At 67.5% G+C, this 19,795-nt stretch overlaps 1 protein-coding gene across 3 annotated transcripts in view; it reads right to left on the reverse strand.

Moving 5' to 3' along the window:
* BRSK2 (BR serine/threonine kinase 2) overlaps positions 1–19,193 on the reverse strand; it is a 62,320-nt gene extending 43,127 nt beyond the window's left edge. For all 3 annotated transcript variants that reach the window (XM_024117571.2, XM_024117569.1, XM_024117570.2), the window contains exon 1: positions 19,100–19,193. In XM_024117571.2, the coding sequence (XP_023973339.1) occupies positions 19,100–19,193 (94 nt within the window). The remainder of the gene's footprint in view (positions 1–19,099) is intronic.
* Positions 19,194–19,795: the final 602 nt, after the last annotated feature.

Here is a 19,795-nt window from a genome sequence, read left to right on the forward strand (position 1 = left end):
GGGGAGGGAGGGAGGCAGGTGCAGGGGTGGCAGTAAGGGGCCTGCTCAGGTGATCACCCCGGGAAGCCTAGGGCCCTTCCCTCCCCGCTCTCCACAAGGCAGAGGGGGGCTGGCCAAGTGGAGGGGTCGCAGCACAGGGCTGGCTGGGACTCGGTCATCCTGGGATGGCGCCCCGTGGCGGTCGCCCCTGCAGCCGGTGGCAGTACAGGGTTGAGGCTCCTGTGCTCCAGCCGGGCCTAATCCCCATCCCCAGGGCCAGGGGCAGAGCCGGGCCCACTGCCCAGCTGCAGCCCCCCCCGACACACACACAACTTTGCCCGCTGACCCAGGCTCGTGGGGTGTCCAGGTGGGGGCACTGGTCTCTTTCTGATTTGCAGCCCTGGTCCAGGAGCCAGGGGAGAGAGCGGGGAGGGGCGAGCAAGGGGGGCCAGGCGGCCACTGTGAGCCGGGGTGGGGCTGGCACTCCAGAGAAAGGAAGCTCAGACTTGGGTTTCTGTGTGAAACCTGCCCTGTGAACGGGGGCTGCGCTGGGGGCCCAGGGGAGGAGCTTGCTCAGCCCCGTCGCCAGAGCCCCGCCCTGTCCCCCGAAGGATCCCAGCTGGTCTCCAAATCCTGAGCCTCCTCATACAAAGCCCTCCCCCTCCTCTCTCCTGCCAAACCACCATCTGTTGCCATGACAACAGGAGCAGAAAGGCAGGGGCACTGAGCGCTCTCCCCCACCCCCTTCCTTCCTGCTCCCTTCAGCTGGGCCCTGGACTCAGAGCAGGCCACTGGCTGCAGCCCTCACCGGCCTCAGAGACCCCTGCCCCCAGCTAGTGGGCATGGCCTCAGCCGCGCTAACAGCCGCCTTCTGCACAAAAAGGCCAGGCAAAGGGCCCCCACTCCAGCTCCCAGCGCACCGCCCCCCGCCCCCTGCCCCGCCATGGTGCCAGCCCTGCCCAGGGCAGGACCTGTCTCGCACTAGGGAATGGCTGGTGCCCTGTCTGGTCCCTGACCCATCTCCCATGCTGTGCCCCCACCAGCGGGGCGCCCTGGCCTGCGGCAGGCCCAACCCAAGGAGCATCCCCAGGAGGCCAGCCTTCCCCCTACCCCACCATGAGGCAGGCTCGGGCTCCGGGAGTCCTGGCTGCCCAGCGGGCGGTGCCCAGCAGATGACCAAGCTGGGGAGATACAGCAGGTAGCCCCGCCTACACATGCTGCCCAGATAAACTCCAGGGAGACCAAGGAGACCACCGAGAAGGAAAGCACCGCGCACGCTCTGCAGCCGGGGCACGGCCATCACGGTGACAAGAAGGCACACGGCTGCAGCCACGTCACACCACACCTCTGCCAGGCGGACACCACGACTGCCCCTCTCACAAGGGCCCCAGGCTCAGAGAGGTGCAGTGACTTTCCCAGAAGCACCCAGCCCGAGACCAGGCGGAGTCCAGGGATTTCCTTTTCCTTGTGTTTGCTGAGCCCTGGTTTGCTCCCTGAAACCTGCTTCCCCAGCAGTCTCCCCTTCTCAGCAGCTCCATGGAGGTGTAAGCGACGCGCACACTTAAAGTGCCGGAGTGTTTCTCCCTGGGTCCTGCGAAAGGGTGTCGCGGCGCCCCCGTCACCCCGCCCTCCGCAGCAGCCTGGTCACTGTCCACAGCCCACCTTCCCTGGGATTTCGTGTCAACGGAACCACTGGTAGAACCACAGCCAGAAGTGACTCAGAGCATCCCACCCCCAGACAGAGAGAAAGGCCCAGTGAACCCGGCCCTCGGATGTGAAGAGCTCCTTTAGAAACCCGCCAACGCGGCTGCTTCAAAGGAGCCAAGGATGAGACTGGTGATTCCCAAGAGAAACACAAACGCCCAACACACCAAAACAGGGGCTTCAGCCAGGCTGGCCAGGCCCGAGCCGGACGCACCCTTGAACGGGCCCGGGGCGGGCTGAGACGCTCCCAGGGCAGTCACAGCCCCCCAGGCTCAGGCACAGGCCCCGGCAACGGGGGAGCCAGGCCGGGCTCGAGGCAGAGTCATGGGGCCACAGGAGCGAGAGGGCCCCGGCCCTCCCCAGTCTGTCCTGCTTTCTGCCCAGCGGCCCCCGTGGGCCTGGGAGGCGGGGGCGGGAGAGGGCGGAGACAGCCCGAGGCTGCAGTGTGAAGCCCTCCTGCCCCGTGATACCACGTACACCCCGGCTCCTTCCAAGGGCAGCTGCCCTGGCACCCGCCCACCGTGGTGTGTCCAGGACGGGGCTCCTTCCCACCACGGCGGGGACTCGCTCGGGGCTGGAGCGGGTCAAGGCGGAAAGGAACGCGGTCAAGGCGGGCGGAGTGTGGGCCGCACAGGGCTGCAGGGACAGAACCGGGGAGGCCCCGGCCGTGCGCTGAGGGCCACCCCAGGTCCCCACGCCCCCAGGCTGGTGGGAGAGGGCAGGGGGGCCATGGCTTCCTTCCTGGGCTGAGGGCCCAGCCAGCAGGGCGCCCTCTCCCCAGACTCACTGCCCCAACCTCAGCAGCCCAGTGGTTGCCATGGAGACCACAACAGGGATCCCCTCCACCCCTGCTTCCTCCGACCCCAGTGCCAAATCCCCACCCCCCGCCTGGACCCCCCCGCCCAGTCCCACCCGCAGAAGCCGGGGCACAAGGGTGGATGCTTCTCCCTCAGCCAAGGTCCCCTGGCCGACACCCAGAGCATGGAAATCATTGCCCCTACCTCCAGGCCGGGTCTCCCCCAGATGCAGCAGGGCCCCCCAGAACATCCCTCAGCCACGCCACAGAAAGCCCACCCACGCAGCCAGTGTCCCCGAGGGGCGTCTACCTACTGTGTGCTCAGCACCACGTCCTGAGAGCCCCAGACACTCGGAGGCCTGACCTGTGCGCCCTGGGCCCCCTCTGCGGGGAGAGGTGGAGGGAGAGGCCAGCACCTGGGCCCCTCGGCCCTCTGACTGCAGCCTCGGGGCAGGATGTCCAGGGGAACCCGGCGGCCTTGTCTGGGGGGCACGAGTGCTGGGAAACCATCAGTTCTGGGGTGCGCTGGGGGAAGCGCCAGCCAACAGCTGGCCGGGCCCCCTTCCCGCCCTGCCTGCTCACGCTTCCGCCCACTCTCGCTTGAGCGCCTCTGGGAGGAGCAGGGCTTCCCAGAGGCCGGCAAGCGGGCCCCGCATCTCCGCTTCCAATGGTGGCAGGTGACCACGTGGGCTTTTCATTAACTGCTTTATCAGCTCAGCGCTCTAAAATTGGCCCAATGAAACATTTTGATTGAATTCAGTAACCACTCAGTAATTCAATCTGGTAAATTGGTGGTGTTGTTTTAAGCTGGTGGCCTAGTTTCAGAAGCCTTAGGACTGGGGGCTGATGCTGGGGTCGCCTGCCAAGGGCCTGCAGGAAGGAGGGTGACTGGCCCAAGGGACCCAGGAAGGGGAGGGGTCGGAGGCTTGTGGGGAGCAGGTGGCAGGGGGCGCAGCTGCTGTGAAGACAAGGATGCCGGGTCCCGCACACGAGGAGCCAGCTGTACGAGGAGGCTGGACTCCAGGGGGCCAAGGTCACACGTGCAACGTGGACGCCATGCCGTGACGTGAGCACGCACCACCAGCAGCTGTCCAGCCCTCCAGGGACGTGGGGGGGGGCAGGGGAGGGACAGAGCCATGGTGACCGGCAGGAGTGCTTCAAGGTCAGTGACCCAGCGCCTGATGGGGGGGAAGAGAAGGGATGGCCAGGACGGGAAGGCTGCCTACAGGCCAGGCCCCAGGGGCCTTCAGCAGCAGACACGGACCGCCCCCACCCCCCCACCCCGCCCCACCCCCGCCTCCCCGCACCAGGCCTTCCCTCCTTCCTGCCCCACCCCCTCCAGGCCCCAGGGATGGTGATGGGGTTGCCTTGGTGACGAGGCTGGGATGCCTGCCCCGGGAGGCCCAGGCACACACACCAACAGCCTCTCTGGTAGCAGATGCAATGCCACGCAACCCCACTCACACCTGCCAGGCGTGGGGGGCCCTCAGGGAAGGAACCAGGCCCAGAGCCGCTCACAGCTAAGCCAGGTGTGGAAATACCTCCCAGAAGCCCCTGGGCCTCCCCTCAGCCCCCACCCCGAGGGGCAGGAGCTGCAGGTGACCAGACACCAGAGGCTGGCTGCCCTCCGCCCCTGCCCGCTTCCCAGCTCTCACCGGCCCCCTGGCCGCGCGCCTCCAGGCCCCGACACGGGACACAGCGAAGCCTTGTACAGGGAAGGTGCCCCTCATCTGAGGGCCGGCCTGTGCTCAAGCAGAGGAAGGCAGAGCCCGCCTGCCTGTGGCCACCAGGCACCCCCAGCAGCCCCCTCGCCCGGCACACCTGGGAGGGCTGCCGGGGTTGGCCTCGGAAGCCACATGGGCTCCCGCGGTCCAGCGGGCAGGGGAAGAAGGGACAGGAGGGCAGGGCGGGAGGCCGGCGGCGGGGCAGCCAAGCCCTCTCTGGTCTGTGGCTGAGATCCCTTGTCCCCACGTGGGAGGGGATGGGGGCCAGAGGACCACTCTGCAGTGTCAAATCGGGATTTATCATTAGAAAAAAAACCCCGACCCACATTTTAAAAACTATCTGCTGAGTTAGTCGGTTTGCCCAGCCACGAGGTAGGTCTGGTGTCCCACCCCACCCCGGGCCAAGAAGCCTGTGTCCCCACCCTGCTCGCGGGTCGGGGAGCTGCAGGCCCCACCCTAGACTCGTCTCAGGAGCCAGCCGCCCGAGGCCCCTGGGTCAGGGCGCCCGGGCAGGACGGGAAGGCGCTGGCACCGCAGCACCTGCCCCGACCATGGAGCTTCGAGACCGCTCGTGGCGGGTGCCTGACCTGGGGGAGCCGGGGGCTGAGGCAACTGCTGGCTGCCCAGGGGCCCGGCCAGTGCTGGGCACGAGATGGACACTGAGGCGCTGGGCCAGGCAGGCCGCGTGCAGGCTGCTCCCACCTGACCCAGACAAGTTCCCTGCCCAGGTCCCTCGGACGGACGGACAGATGCACAGATGCACACCCTGCCTGCGGTACCAGCAGGAAGTGGGAAACAGGCCTGAGGCCCGAGCTCCACCTCCGCCCAGCGGGGATCAGGTGCCAGGAGAGCCTGCCCATCCCCGGAAGGGCCCTGGCAGATGTAACCTCCAGCGTGGGGTAATAACAGAAGCTGCTTGGCAGTCAGCGGGCAGCTTCTCCGAAGGACAGAGAGGAAGAGACAGGCAGAGACCCGCCTGCCCACAGCTGCCACCTCATCCTCCCAAACATCAGCTCGGTCCCTGAGCGCCTCTGTCTCCAGCAGGTCCGCCTGCCGGGAGCTGTCCACCGTCATGGAACCGGGCAGGACGCCCACCTCTGCCACCTCCTCCCCCCGGGGTGGGCACTTGAGGAGCAGCCGGAAGGGCCGGCACTGGGACCTGCCACTCAAAGGCGCAAACGGGCACCAGGTCTCAGGACAGGAGCCCAGCCCGGGGGGGATGCGGAGCAGCCCTGCCCTGATACGCCACCCACAGGCCCTGCTCAGTGCCCCCTGGACCTCTGCCCTGACCCCCCCGACCCGGGCAGCAGAGACTGTCCCGCACGCCTCCCCCCGGCACCCCCCCCCCCAGGGACGGGCAGGCGAGGCGCTCGATTACGTGTACATCTTTGCACCTGCAAACTTGAGGTTGGCCTCGGCGCTGGCCACAGAGCGCAGGCCTGGTTTATGAAGTCCCCAGCCCAACGCCTCCAGGAGACCGCCTGTCCTGAGGTGCACACACCAGAGAACCCCACCTGGTCCTGCCAGCACGGGGTCCCCAGGCTCTCACTCTGCTGACCCCGCTGACTGACCTGTCCCCACCTGCCCTGGCACCTCGAGCAACGGGAAGACGAGGAGCGCGGGCGCCGCCCCCCCCAACCGCTCCATCAACACCCACTGTGAGCCTGCCCGGAGCTGACGGCCCCCCGCACGCCCACACTGTTTCTGGGGGCCGCTCCCCCAGGGTACAGGCCACTTGGTGTCCAAGAGAAGAGGCACCCCCATGGGGATGGGTGCTGGCCTGCAGCCCCCCAGGCTCGGCAGGGCTCACCCAAGTGGTGAGCTCCCAAGGCCCAGCAAGGGACCGCAGGGCCCCCAAGACGGTGCCTGGGGCACGTGCCCAGGGCCACCACGCCCGAGGTCCTGCGCAGGGCCAGAGAGGCTCCCCAGGGGCCATCTTTCCTCCCCAAGGCCCACTGCAGCAGGCGTGGGGGGCAGCCTGGGCCCCAGACCCAGCCTGGACTGGCACGGACAGGCCCAGGAGCCGGCCTCCCCCGAACCCTGGCTACCCAGTGGGTCGCTCTGCCCAGGACAGGACTGTCTCCAGCACAGAGCCCGGCCAGCTTCCCAGAGGTGCCCCCAGGTGTCCACCGGCCAGAGACCAGCACCTCCCCCAGCAGCACCAAGAGGGCTGCCAACCAGGCTTTGGTCAGCGCAGGACCCCATGCACACCACCTGGCACGGTGGGACTGGCACCCAGAGGCCACCCACCCAGGCTGACTCGGGATGCCATAGCCCCCTGGACAGAAGAGGCAGAGTAAGCCTGTGAGGTCAGAGGCCCTGGCTGGCCCCCCAGCCCCTGCCAGGCCCTGAGCACCTCTGGAGGCCCACAGCACTGACCAGCCCAGGCTGGTCCCCCCAGAGCCAACTCTCCTGCCCCACCAGCCTGGATCCTGACGGGGGCATCGCCAGCATCACCCCGACAGAGAGCCAGTCCCCACATCCCCTTCTGCAGACACCAGGGCAGCGCACAGATGCCCACAGGAGGGTGTGCATTGCACACAGGGCGGCGGGAAGCAGGGCCCCCGAGGTCAGAGGCCCTATGATTAGTTATAAATCCCTTCGGATTTGGGGTTTAGAGTCAGCAAACCTCCAATCAGAGACGAGCTCTTGCGCCTAGAGCTAAGCCAGCACCTAACCCTTCCCATCTGCCCAGTCCAGCCCCACCCCCTCACACACAGGAAACAGTCCCTCCACCTCCAAGGCCTTGGTCCTTCCCAAACGTCTCCTGTCTCCAGTCTCCCCGCCGAGCTAGCCCAGGATGCTGGTTTGGATGTGGGGGTTCAGTGGGGGTTGGAGCTGGGGGCCTGCCTTCCTGAGTCCAGGCTCAATTCCCCCCAGTGCCCAGGCCTGGGGAGGGGGCTGCAGGCATGGACTTTGAGGTCAGAGGACCCTCCCTGTGTGCACGGGGAGCTCCACAGATCAGCGCAAGGCAGAACCAGTGGGAGGGTAACACCCGCGCCTTCACACCCACCACATCTCTGTCCCCCGGGGTAGGGGCTCAGGTGGGCAGACCCCTGACTCAGAGGGTCGGTGCACAGCCCGGGCCCCAGCTGGTCTCCCCTCTCGGCCGCCCCAAGGCCATCACTGATGTCCCCGCGTGCTGCAGAAACTCCTGCATTTCATCCACCCTAGGGCCACAAGACCCTTGAAATAAGGGGACCCGGGAGGGAGCCAGGAGATGCAACTGGCTGGTGTGCACCAGAGCCTCTCACGGTGTGCCTGCCCCTCCCTGGGGAGCCCAGGCAACGCGGGGCACCCACAGCCTACAGAGCACGGGGCCAGGTGGCCGAGGCCTCCCTGGCTGCTCTGTGCCCCCAGCGGCACCCACACCCGGGCGATGGGGGTCTCCAAGGGCTTCTGGATGGGAGGGTTCACTGCAGCAGCTCCTGCCACCTTGGAGACACCAAGCGAACGTCAGGGATACCAGGGACTGCTCTGGAGAGTCACCCTGAGTCAACCCCAGAGCCAGAGAAGGTGCCAGCAGCCTTGGAGGGCGAGCTGTACTCATGTTCACGCTCTGTGGGGCCCTGGCCGCCCCCCCGCCCCGGCAGGTCAGCAGCAGCCCCCAGAGAACTGGCCACCGGCTCCTCCTGACCGAGGAGGGGAGTGGGGGCCAGGTCTCCCCTGCGAGCACACCAGGCAGCTTCCCCTGCCCACCTCCTCAGCACAGAGCCGACGTCCCACACCGGGGAGACAGGTGCAGGAGCCACCAAAGACCCACAGACCCTCCCACAGGTCTGCTCAGCTGCAAAGCAGGCTTGAGGACAAACTGCTAACCGCAGCCTCCCTCCCAGGCCGCAGAAGCTGCAGGCTTCAGCACTGCTGCGCTGGACAGCTCCCACAGGCGGTCCCAGGGAGAGGGCCCGGCCCCAGGCTGCAGGGCCAACTCAGGCCCCTGGGCGCCCCCTCCCGAAGAGGGTGCGGCCAGTGAGCTGCCCCAGCCTCATCCCCACAAGCCGCCCTAGCAGAGTGCAGCAGAGATGGGGAACCACCCGAAGGCTTTTGCCACTGCTCTCCTTGGAGACGTAGGGAGGGGAGAGCAGGGCCATCCCCTGCACAGTGCAGGGCTCCTAGGCTGCCTGCACACTGCTCACGGGTAGCTTGGCCCCTGGACGCAGGGCCTCCTGGCAGCCCACGCCGTGTACGAACACGCTGGCCTTGAAGAGCAATTCTCCCAGGTCACCAGGGCCCACGGCTTCGCACGGAAGCAGGTGCGTTTGGGGAAAGCACGGTGCCCCCAGCGTGAGCCCTGCTGCAGGAGGAGCGCGTGCCCCAGCCTCAAGCAGCCCTGACACCAAGCGGGAAACCCCAAACCCCAGAGAGCACAAGGGGTTCGAGCTCAGGGTCTCCCGTGTGAGGTCATGTGTCGGAGCCACAGGCCAGGCGTGGTGGCAGAGGGCCTGGAGGAAGAGCTGGAGGCGTGGGCCGGGCGTGGGCAGGCTGACTGTCCACCCTAGGCAGTGAGTGCTCAAACTGGCCCTCCGTGACAGGGCCACTGCAGCCAAGAGGGTGAGGCTGCGCACAGAGACGGGCCCAGCGGGATGTAAGGAGACCAGGCGCCTGGCGGAAGCTGGTCCAAGCTCCCCAGGAGGGCCTCCTTCAGGCCCCCACCGAGCCTGTTCCCTCACCTACACGCCCCGCCCAGGGCTGCAGCGGCTCGGGGCCGAGGGACCAGAGAGTGACCGGTCAGCCGTCCTCACCTGCCTTAGGTACACCGCCGCAGGACAGAACCCAAACGGGGCACACTGCTCACGTGCAATGACCCCCACTGGGCCCGCACCTCTGTGTGCACGACAGCTGTGAAGCTTCTGGGCTGGGCGGACCCACTGCTCCCAGGGAAGGCCAGGCCTGTATTTCGCTGCTCACTGCACACCGGCACCAGTGACCATCACGCCAGGGTCGGGGCGGGAGTGAGGGTGGGACAGGCCACAACTGCACACGGTTTCCTGTCCAAGTGGGGCCCCACCAGCAACAGCACCCCCGGGAAGTCCTGAGGCTGAGGACCCCTGGGAGCAGCCCCGGCGCCGAGGCCCCAAGGCCTCCAGACGCCGCACGCGGGGGGCCACGGGGACTCACGTTCCAGGAAACAGCCCTTACCTGCTGAAAATCCAGCGTTTGACTGTGTTTCTGCCAGTTTGGGAAATCAGGGTTAGCTGCTCAGGGTCCTAACGGCATATGGTGCTTCTTTAAAGAGTCTCTATCTTTTAGCCCAGCCCGAAAACATTAACGTTTCAGGGAAGTCTGGGGGTGGGGTGAAGCAAACCGACCCCGTGTCTGTGTCGCCGAGGCTGGGGTGGGCTCGCGGGGTCCAGGGCGCTCTCTCTCTACCTCCGCATCTGGAAATGCCCGTTTGCAGAGGGAAACGAGAAGCCGGTTCCCACGGTGGCCCAGGAACATGGGGCCTCCACCCCGGGTGAGCCCCCAGAACAGAGGCATCTGCCGGCCAGACGGCAGCAGGCTGGGCGCACGAGGTCAGCGGGGCGGGGCCACAGTCAGGGCAGGCCGCGTCGCAGGGCACCGTGTGGCAGAGGGAAGGGACGAGGCAAGCCCCCCCGCAGCCCAGACTGTGCCCCCACCCCCGGGTCCCTCAGCCCTGCACAGCTGGCGGCCCAGCTCTGCCACAACCCGCATCCACTCTCCCCACTCGCTGCCCCATAAACAAGCTATGCACGAAAATACCACATCCGCGGGGATAAGCAAACACGATGCCCATCTGTCCACCCTCGTCCTGTTTCCCCCTCGGCCCCCTGGGCCCGGGCCGGATGTGAAGGCTGAGCCCACTCTCAGGCCCATGGCCCAAGAGTGACACAGGCTGCCACCCCCCTGCCTGGCCCCAAGCAAACACGTTCCCTCGCGGTGTCGCACACCCTCACGCCTGAGCCACAACGGGGACACGGAGGCCTGCAAAACGCTGACCTTCCCACCCAGTCTGGGCTGGAGGCCCTGCCCCGGGGGCTCTGCACGCAGGCTGACCCCAGAGACCCTGGATGACCCCAAATGCTCTGTGCCTTCTGGCTGACTCCTGGGGGTGGCCAGAGTGAGCCCGGGGCAGAGCGGCGCATCCAGCTCCTTCCTGGCTCCGCGGGGCCAGCCAAGAGACTTTTTCTGAATGGCCTCGGAGGACTCCGAACTCCGCACACACGCTCCAGGCGCACCCCTCTCCACAGGCATCGAGGATCCCCACGCGCCCGCAGCTGCCCGCCGAGCACCAGCCTCTCGCCTTCCAGAGGAGAAACTGGCCCCACGAGGCTGCCTGGGCTCCCCTGCAGGCCCCTGCCAGACGAGCAGGGGGTCTAGCCTGGGAGGGGCGGCAGAGGCTGCAGCTCCCGACCCGGCAGGGGCTCCCCACCGCCCTGCCGGCCATGCCCTGGCCTCCAGCTCGGGCCCCGCATCAACACCTGAGGAAGCTGGGCCCGCGCGCCTGACACACCGCTGGACCCGACTCAGAACAAGGCACAGGAAGCACCCGGCCTCGGGGCCCCCGCCCCGCCCTTCCCTGGGGCTGCTCTGGCCTCGGGGCCCGTGATCCAGGCCGAAGTCGGCCACGGGGAGGGACCCGTCAGGTTCCCAAGCGGCCACCCCCCAACACATAGGCCCCCCATTTATCCTGCTCCTCCACCCAGGCCAGCGGCTGCCAGCTACTCTAGAGTCGCCCGGGGCACCACGGCCCAGGCCCCCCACAGAGGCCACGTTCCTGGCCGGGCAGCCTCCTGCCGCCCCCGAAAACCACCCACGGCCCCGAGACGGAGCGGCCTGCCACGTCCCCAGCCCCAGCTACGCCACTCAGGCCACGCAGGCGGCCACTCAGGCTGCCCTCCCACCTCCGCCCTGGGGCCAGGAAGGCCGGCCCTGGGACCCAGTCTGAGCCCAGAGTGGGCAGCAACAGCGCAAGTGCCCCGCGGTCCTCCCCCACCTCCCAGCCCAGAACCACAAGGCCCCAGAATCTTCCATCCACCCTCGGCCAGGCCTGTGGGCACGGTCTGCGAGAGGCCCAAGTGGGGGAGGCCAGCCCTGGGGCCCTGTGTGGACGAGGATGTGACAGCACCTGGGGAAGCGCCCCCAGCCAGGGTGTGTGTTCCCGGGATGCCGTGTCAGCGCTCAACAGGCATCGACCTCGGTGACCCCTGAAATCCCCCCGGAGGCGCTGTCACCCCAGGGCACAGGGAAGAAACCAAGGCCCAGCAGCAGCCTCCCTGGGCCCTGAGGGACGAAAGCAGAACAAACAGGAAGAAAACCACCAGAAGAGAAGGGCCGTTTTCTCACCCTGGGGTTGGGGGGCGGTGCTCCCAGCTGCCCAGCTCCAGAACACTGGGCCCTCAGAGGCTGCAGAACAAGGCCTGGGCCGCCTCTCAGGGCCCAGCCTGCACAATCCCTGCTTTGTCCCTGCGGCCTCTGCCCCAACCCAGCCTCCATCCAGTCCGGAGTCAGAGGCAGCTAGCTCGGGGCAGCCCCGCTCGGCAACCGGCACCCCTGTCTGGGGTGAAACCTCGGGCAGGCGGGCGGGCAGCTCGGCCATCCCTGGCCAGGACCCAGGGCTCTGGGCAGGCTCATGGAGGCCCACCCGGGGCCCACCACCCAGTGCTGTGTGGCCTGGACACGTCAGCCGGCCCACGGGGGACAGCGGGGCTGGCCAGGCCGGCACCGGGGAGAGCTCCGTTGGAGCGGTCGTCCGAAGGCACCAGCTTGCCCCGTGTCCGAGAGGGCTTCCTGCAGGATCCAGGGCAAGGCAAGGTACCACCCACAGGGAAGGGGGTCCTCCCCTCCCCCAAGACCCCAGACGGGCCCTGACAGCTGCTGGCCTCCTGGCCTCCTGCCGGACACCGCGCACAGCAGACGTGCCCCCAACGTTGTTCCCATCCATCAGGGCCTCACAGAAGCACGCCTGCCACCGGAGGCCTGAGGCTCAAAGCCCCTCCGCTACGGAGCACCAGAGCTTAGGGGGCTGTCCCTGGCTGCACCTCCAGGACCAGGGGCACAGAACCACCCCCTTAGGGTCCAAGGGGGCCTCGGGGGCCGGGGGGCCCTGGCTGTACAGCTGGGGAGGCCAGGCCACGTGGGCAGCACACAGGGCCACGGGCAGGCGGCGAGGCCTCTCACTCACCTCAAACGCCCTGCCACGTGTGCGGCCGCCACCGTGCTCCCTCTCTGCGTGGCAGCAGGCCCTGGGGAGCGCCAGTGTGCCCCACTCCAAGGAGCCCAGGCTGTGCGGGTGGACACAGGCAGGAAGGGCCCCGGGCCCGGGGAGCTCCAGGCACAGCCCGTGGGCACCGGCGGACGGAGGACACAGCCTCCTCTGCGGGTACCGCCGCCCGACCAGGCCCCCACAGACACCGGGTCTGTGTCCACTGGCCTCAAAGGCACAGGTGCTCTCCGAACCAGAGCACCAGGTGACCAGGCAGTCGCCCTAACGCTCCTCGTGAGCACCAGCCACGCGCCCTCCCTCTGCACCGCCGACTCGGGAGCACCGCCGACCTGGGCCATCCTCAGCGCGGGCCTCTGACCTGGCAGGACCTGTCTGCTCCAGGCACACGGAAGGTGCCAGGCACCGAGCAGGGCTCGCGCGCAGGCAGAGAGGATGCAGTCAGTGCTGCTGCCCAGCCCACCTGCCTCCCAGATGCCGGCCTCCTCTCCCTCCCCTGATGTTTTCAGGCCCAGTGGCTGCCCCACAGATAAGCCCCAGCGAAGAACACCAGGGGAAGAAGTAGCCAGAAAACGGCGCGTGTGGGCAGGGGACGCGCACGCTCGCTCAGGCCCCCGTCCCGGCGCAGGCCCAGGGCAGTGCCGGTCAGCCGCTGCTGTGGGCAGCAGGGGACGCTGTGGCCTGCAGCAGAGCCCTCGGCGGCCCCGCCCAGCCCTCGAGGTTGGCCGGGACGGGCCAGGAGGCAGGGGGAACCCTGGGCGCAAGCCCCGGAGGCCCCAGTGCACACGCGCCCCCGGCACGTACGGCCAGGCCTGCCTGTCACCAGCGAGGCTCGGGTACCCCTGACCACCCTCCAGCAGACCAGGGCTGGGGGGACCTGGAGCCCCCGGAGTCTGCGATCCCTCTGCTCCTCTGCCCTGAGCACAGCGCAGACGGCTGTATATCCAGCAGGGTCCCCCCATGAGTCCCGCATGAGGATCTGCTGGAGACAGGTTCTGCTTGGACCTCGGGGCCGTGGCCAGCACTGGCCTGGCTTCTTCCAGAAAGAGCCAGGCCTGGCCTTGCCCCCAAAACCCGCTCCGGACAGACGGCTCTGGGGACAACAACTGGCACGTGGTGGGCAGAGGCTGGCAGGTGATGTACTCTTTCCGCATCGTGCTGGGGACTGCTGGCCTCGATGCCCCCTGCAGAAAACCCCCAGCGCGGAGGAACCCACGGCCAGAGCTGCACTGGACAGCAGCCGGCTCTGCAAAGAGCATCTCTCACCTCTGTCCCCTCGCCCGGGCTGTGCCCTCCTGCCCCGCGTGCCCTACCGGGTACAAACACCCCTCCCCCCATCCCTGCAGAGCCACAGCCAGTGGTGAGGCAGGCGGGACACGTGAAAACTCAGAGGTGCTCAGAGCCACAGGGGACCACGGTGGGTAGGGGACACTCTGGGACCAGGGTCCTAGGGCTCTGTCCACTCCAGGACCCCCCATCCCTACCTTCAGGAAAATGCCCATTCTTTGAGACGAGACCCCCATCACCCCAGGAAGCCCCGTGCAGAGCTGCCCTCCATCAACAAGGACAGCCTACCCAGGGCCAGCTCTCAGCTCGGGGAAGGGGCTTTCCTGGGGGAGGGTCTGTGCCTCCAGAGGATGGCTGAGCAGCCTCTGTCCCACCCAAAGTCACTGATGGGTTGCTGAACCTTTCTAACCACTCCAGTGGGGCAGGGAGACAGGTGGGGGATCCCCACTGCCCCCCAAGGTCTGCCCACAACTATTTGAGAATATTGTCCTAACGTTTAACCAGGCTCACGCAAGTGAGCATCTGCGGGCTTTCCTACCGTCCCCGGGAGCCACTGCCCTGGACCAAGCTCAGGTTCTGAGCCCGTTCCCTCACTTATAAAACAGGTTAGATGAGGCCAGCCTGAGACACAGAGGGGGAGGCTCTGGACTCAGGAAAGGGCAATGTGGCCTGCAACCGTTCTGACCATCAGGCACGACAGGCAGTCCACACGCGACCAGTGGAGGCCCACGCCACTCACCCTGCTCTGTCCACCTTCACTGTGCACCCCAAGTCCAGTGCCTCCACCCACACGGGGAGGCCCACTCCTTCTCTGGGCCTCAGGCCTCCATGGCACCCCAGGTCGGTTCCTGGGCCAGCCCCTGCCTGCCCCATCCACAGAGCCGACGCACTGTGCGGCCTCTCGTTGGCTCTAAGCTGCCTCCAGACTTCCCTGGTGGCGCAGTGGTTAAGGATCCACCGGCCAATGCAGGGGACCCGGGTTAGAGTCCTGGTCCGGGAAGATCCCACATGCCGCAGAGCAACTAAGCCCGTGCGCCACAACTCTGAGCCTACGCTCTAGAGCCCGCGAGCCACAACTACTGAGCCCACGTGCCACAACTACTGAGCCTGCGCTCTAGAGCCCACGAGCCACAACTACTGAGCCCGTGCTCGGCCAATGCAGGGGACCCGGGTTAGAGTCCTGGTCCGGGAAGATCCCACATGCCGCAGAGCAACTAAGCCCGTGCGCCACAACTCTGAGCCTACGCTCTAGAGCCCGCGAGCCACAACTACTGAGCCCACGTGCCACAACTACTGAGCCTGCGCTCTAGAGCCCGCAAGCCACAACTACGGAGCCCACGTGCCACAACTACTGAAGCCTGCGCTCTAGAGCCCGTGAGCCACAACTACTGAGCCTGCGCTCTAGAGCCCGCGAGCCACAACTACTGAGCCCACGTGCCACAACTACTGAGCCTGCGCTCTAGAGCCCACGAGCCACAACTACTGAGCCCGTGCTCTAGAGCCTGTGCTCTGCGACAAGAGAAGCCACCGCAATGAGAAGCCCACACACCGCAGCAAAGAGTAGCCCCCGCTTGCCACAACTAGAGGAAGCCCGCGCGCAGCAACGAAGATCCAATGCGGCCAAAAATAAATAAATGTTTTTAAAAATTTTTTTAAAAAAAGCTGCCTCCTTCTGCTCAAACTTCTAAAACTGATGTGGTCCCCCAGGTGCCTCCCTGCCCACCTCGGCCTCGGGCTCTGCCTCCCCCGTCCTGCTCTGAGCTGGGCTCCCTCCAGCTCTGGGCCATGGGTCACCCCAGGGTCTGCCAGACTCTCCGTCCAGCTCACCCGTCTCTCCTGCTCACACCTGTCTCTCCTCCCAGCTCACCCGTCTCTCCTGCTCACACCTGTCTCTCCTCCCAGCTCACCCGTCTCCCTCCAGCTCACCTGTGTCTCCTCCCAGCTCACCTGTGTCTCCCTTGCTCACCTGCCCCATCCCACCCAAGGAGTCCTCTCCAGCCTGCCTGCCACCAGCACCCACATTAATTCTCCTGAGGGTCCCTCGAGAGCCTGGAGGGGCTCTCCCCCTGCCCACTCACCAACCTGCGAGCCCAGCCAGGTGAGCAGCAGGGAGGCCGCTCACCACCCCCTTCTCTCTTTAGCTGGACCTACCCTTGCCTGAAAGCCCTGTCTCAGTGCTTCCCCCCACCCCATCTCCTGCCCACTGGAGAGGGGTTTCCAAGGGTGGGCTCCACATCTTACCATGGACCTGGGCTCCAGGAAAGGCTCCCAGACCCCACCGTCCTCCCCATCGAGCCCTGGGGTCCTCCTGGCCTATGGGCGCCGAGCCCCACTTGGGCTTGCTGCGCCCTGGCTTGGGCAGGGCCGGGGCACTGCTCCGTTTCCCGACGGGGCTGGAGGGGTGAAGACGCCACAGCCCACATCACTCACCTCCTGGGCCTACTCGATCCCCGCTGGACCCTCTGGGGGTGTCCTCCCCATCCCCCAGCTGAAGAAGCCTCTCCTGGATGAGGGAGGGGCCAGGCGGAGCCTCAGCAGTGAACACCACACGGCACAGCGACACCCGCCCCAGCAGGCCAGGAAGGCCCCGTCCCTCGACCAGAAACCACATCGCGGCCGAGGCGGAGGCCCCCTCCCCGGGCTGCTTGCAGAGGTGATGCCAGGCCGTCAAGGACAGCTGGGCAGAGGAGATGACTTCTCAACCACGGCCTGGCCAGCCCTGACGGGGAGGTCCAACACCAGCAGGGGTGACGGACCCGCTCCCTGAGCCCAACGCCAAACAAGCAAAATGGAACCACCGGGGGAGAAAAAGATGCAACAGAAGTGGGAAGAAGAGGCGGCTCTGCCCACACCTGCACTCTGTACTTGGCAGCATCCCCCACCCCGCATCTGACTCCCCAAAGGCGGCGTTTTGGGGAGAGCAGCGGGCCCGCCTCCCAACAGGCCCCCGCTCGGGACACACGGCCAGAGTGCCCGGATCAGCTGGGTTGAGAGGCCCAGCTGCCCCACGCGGCCCACAACCGCCGACGTCTACTCTCCTCAGCTCCCCCTTTACAGGACTTGGGCAGAGGGCGGGCAAAGAGCAGGGAAAACGGAGGTGTCCGTGAGACGAGGAGGGCTGGGCTGCAGTCAAGGGACAAACCACGGGCCCCACCGCACCCTGGGCCTGGGGGCTGCACGGCTCCGGGGGAGCAGCTCCCAGCAGCACCAACGGCTGGCGAGGGAGGCGGCACACTTCCACCGACGTGTCCTGGCAAGAAGCCTGGCCCCCAGAGAAGGTCAGGTGTTTATCTCGGGAGCGAAAGGACAGGCCTGGGAAATCACAGCTTTCTTGGCATTTGGTGCCAAAGAGCAGCCAGCAAGCCAAGCAGCCGGGCCCGGCACACACATACCATGAGGCCCCTACGTCCACCAAACTCCAGATGACCCTGCCACAGAAAGGACGGAGAGACAGGTGCCAACAGGACAGCCTCCTCCCCAGCCTTCCTGGGAAGCAGGTGCTCCAACCATCAGGATCTCGGGTGGCAGCTCCAAGCACTCAGGGAGGCCAGAAGGAACAGAGGATGGACAGACCCCCAGACAGGGGGCCTCAACTAGAGACCTGATCCCACTCACAAGAGAAGGGCCTGAGGAGAGAGGCTGTTGGATGCAGGGGCCACTCAGAGCTGCTTCTAAACATCACACGGCCTGTTGTTCACACACTGTACATCCTTTTGTGTTCGTTACTGTTAATTACAGTGAAACCGTCCCGTAATTAACTGTACGACAGAATAACTCAATGAAGGGTACGGAGACCAGCCCCTGCCCTTGGAGACCTGCGTATAATTCACGGCTGTCATCGCTTGCACGCCGATGTTTCCTTATAATAACATTTTATTGGTAAGATAATTAGATTATTTCACTGCCTCCTGCATTCTGCTGCCCCAAGCCCCTCCCCCACTGAGAATTTCACCAACTACAGTTGTTCCTCCCAGGAAACATACACATTTTGAACTCAGCTGATCACGGGCTGTCTGCCACCTCCTCTTCGAACCCGGCCTGCCACCCCGACTTCCAACAGCACTGCACTACTGCCCCGGGCCCCACGGTGCGAGGGCTGCCCGCCCAGGAGGGGGCGGGGGGGGGTCCCACTGCCTCTAGCCCAGACGCCTTCACACACTCTGCCTTAGTTACATCACAGCCCCTGCCCCCCACCCCAGCCCAGGGCTTGGCCCACTTTCCTTCCACCTCCAGGCTCCGCCTCTGGGCCACCTTGGGGGGCTCCGGGAGGGCCTGCAGCATCCCTGGCTAGAGCGCTCCCTCCTGGGCCCCAGCCCTGCACCAGTGGGGTGGGCCCAGCCCTGCCGCACCCTCCTCCTCCGTTGCTCCGCTTGCCTGCCTGCCCTAGGTCTAAGGAACTTCCCAGAGAGGCAGGGAGAAGGAGGCAGTGCCAGTCGGACCTCTGGGCCGCCAAGAGAGGCCCATCCAGGGAGAAGAAAGAAAATGGCTGAACCCAGTGTCCCACAAAGCGACTCTGCGAACGCCCGGCCAGCCAGATGAGGGCACTGGCCTTAGGGCTGCGATCTAACCCGATCGCCAGAAAACGGCTGCCCAGGACCAGCCGGGAAGCCCCCTGCTCCCATAGGCTGGGGTCTGTTCCACCGACGGTGTGGGATCCATGGCCCAGGATCCGCGGTCGGGCCCAGTACCGGTCTCCCTCTCCCGCCCCTGGAGGAGTGCAGCGTCGCAGACATCCTGACAGGTTGGGAAAAGAGAGGCGCTGTCCAGCCCTCTGAGTGACCCGGACACTCTCCCACTCCCACCGTGGAGGGAGGTCCCGGCCTGGCCAAAGTGGCCCGGTCCCTGCAGGACGCGCATGGCAGCCTCGCTGCTCGCCGGCCACGGGAGTTGGGGGTCGCGGCCGGGGTCGCGCGGCCCGGGGCGCAGCTGCTCGGGCAGCACGCCTATTAGCGCGGCCGCGGCAGACGGCAGATGGGCGCCCACTCGGCCCCCTCCTCCCGCGGCACAATGGGCCCGGTCGCTCGGGCGCACAATGCGGCTGGGGCCGCGCACCTGCAGCCTGCAGCCGGGCCGAGGGGCGCTGGCCGGGCCAGTGCGCCGCCGTCCGCGCCGAGTGTCCTTGGGCCGCGCCCGGCCGACCGCAGCCACGCGGCCTGCGGGGCTCCGCGGCGGGACCGGGCGCCCGGCCTCCCATTGTTCGCGGCCGCGGGCCGGAGGCGTGGGCCGGGCCTGCAGCAACCCGCTCCAGGCGGCCTCCTTCCCGGGCCCCCGCTCGGCGCGCCGGCGCCGGCCTCGCCGCTGACGGGCCTGTGAGCCCCCGGCCCTCCCGGTCCCCGGGCGCCCCCGGCCCCCATCGGTGTTCCCGGCCCTCTGGGACCTCCGTGTGCACGGTCTCCCCGGCCCCGGCCCCCGCTGGCCCGCACGCACCTGTCTGCCCCTTGCCCAGCGTCTTCTCCAGCCGGTAGGGCCCCACATACTGCGCGTGCTGCGCCCCGCCGCCGTCCTTCCCCGTCGATGTCATCGCTCCCGGGCCCGGCGCCGGCGAGGTGGGCGCCCCGGGCGGGCGGCGGCAGGGAGGGGCCGCGTCCGTGAGCGTCCGTCAGTCCGCTGGGCCGGGTCGGCGGCGCCCGGCGGGCCGCGGTCGCTCAGCGCCCCCCGCGCCTCCCCCGCGCCGCCGCCCCCCGCGCCTGCGCCCGCTCTGCTGCGGCCGGCCCGCGCTGCCTCCGCCCCTCCGAGACGACCGGGCGGGCGGGGACACAAGGCTGCCGCCGCCGCCGCCGCCGCCGCCGCCGAGGCCCGCGCCCCGCGCCCCGCGCCCCGCGCCCCCCGCGCTCGCCCGTCAGTCCGTCCGCGGTCGCGCAGCCGAGCTGAGCCGAGCCGCCGAGCTGAGCCGAGCTGCCGAGCCGAGCCGAGCCGAGCCGAGCCGAGCTGAGCCGCCGAGCCCAGACGAGCTGCCTAGCCGAACCCGTACGAGCGCAGCCGGATGCAGCGGCGGCAGCGAGTGGCTCTCGCGCCGGCCAATCAGCGGCACCGGCCAGTCAGCGGCGCCTTCTGCCGGCCCCGCCCCCCACCTCGCTCCGCCCGCCGCGGAGAGCGCTCCTGGGAGCTGGTCTCCGAGAGGCG

Source organism: Physeter macrocephalus, chromosome 18 (genome assembly GCF_002837175.3).
Source record: "Physeter macrocephalus isolate SW-GA chromosome 18, ASM283717v5, whole genome shotgun sequence".
In the NCBI taxonomy this organism is placed as follows: Eukaryota; Metazoa; Chordata; class Mammalia; order Artiodactyla; family Physeteridae; genus Physeter; species Physeter macrocephalus.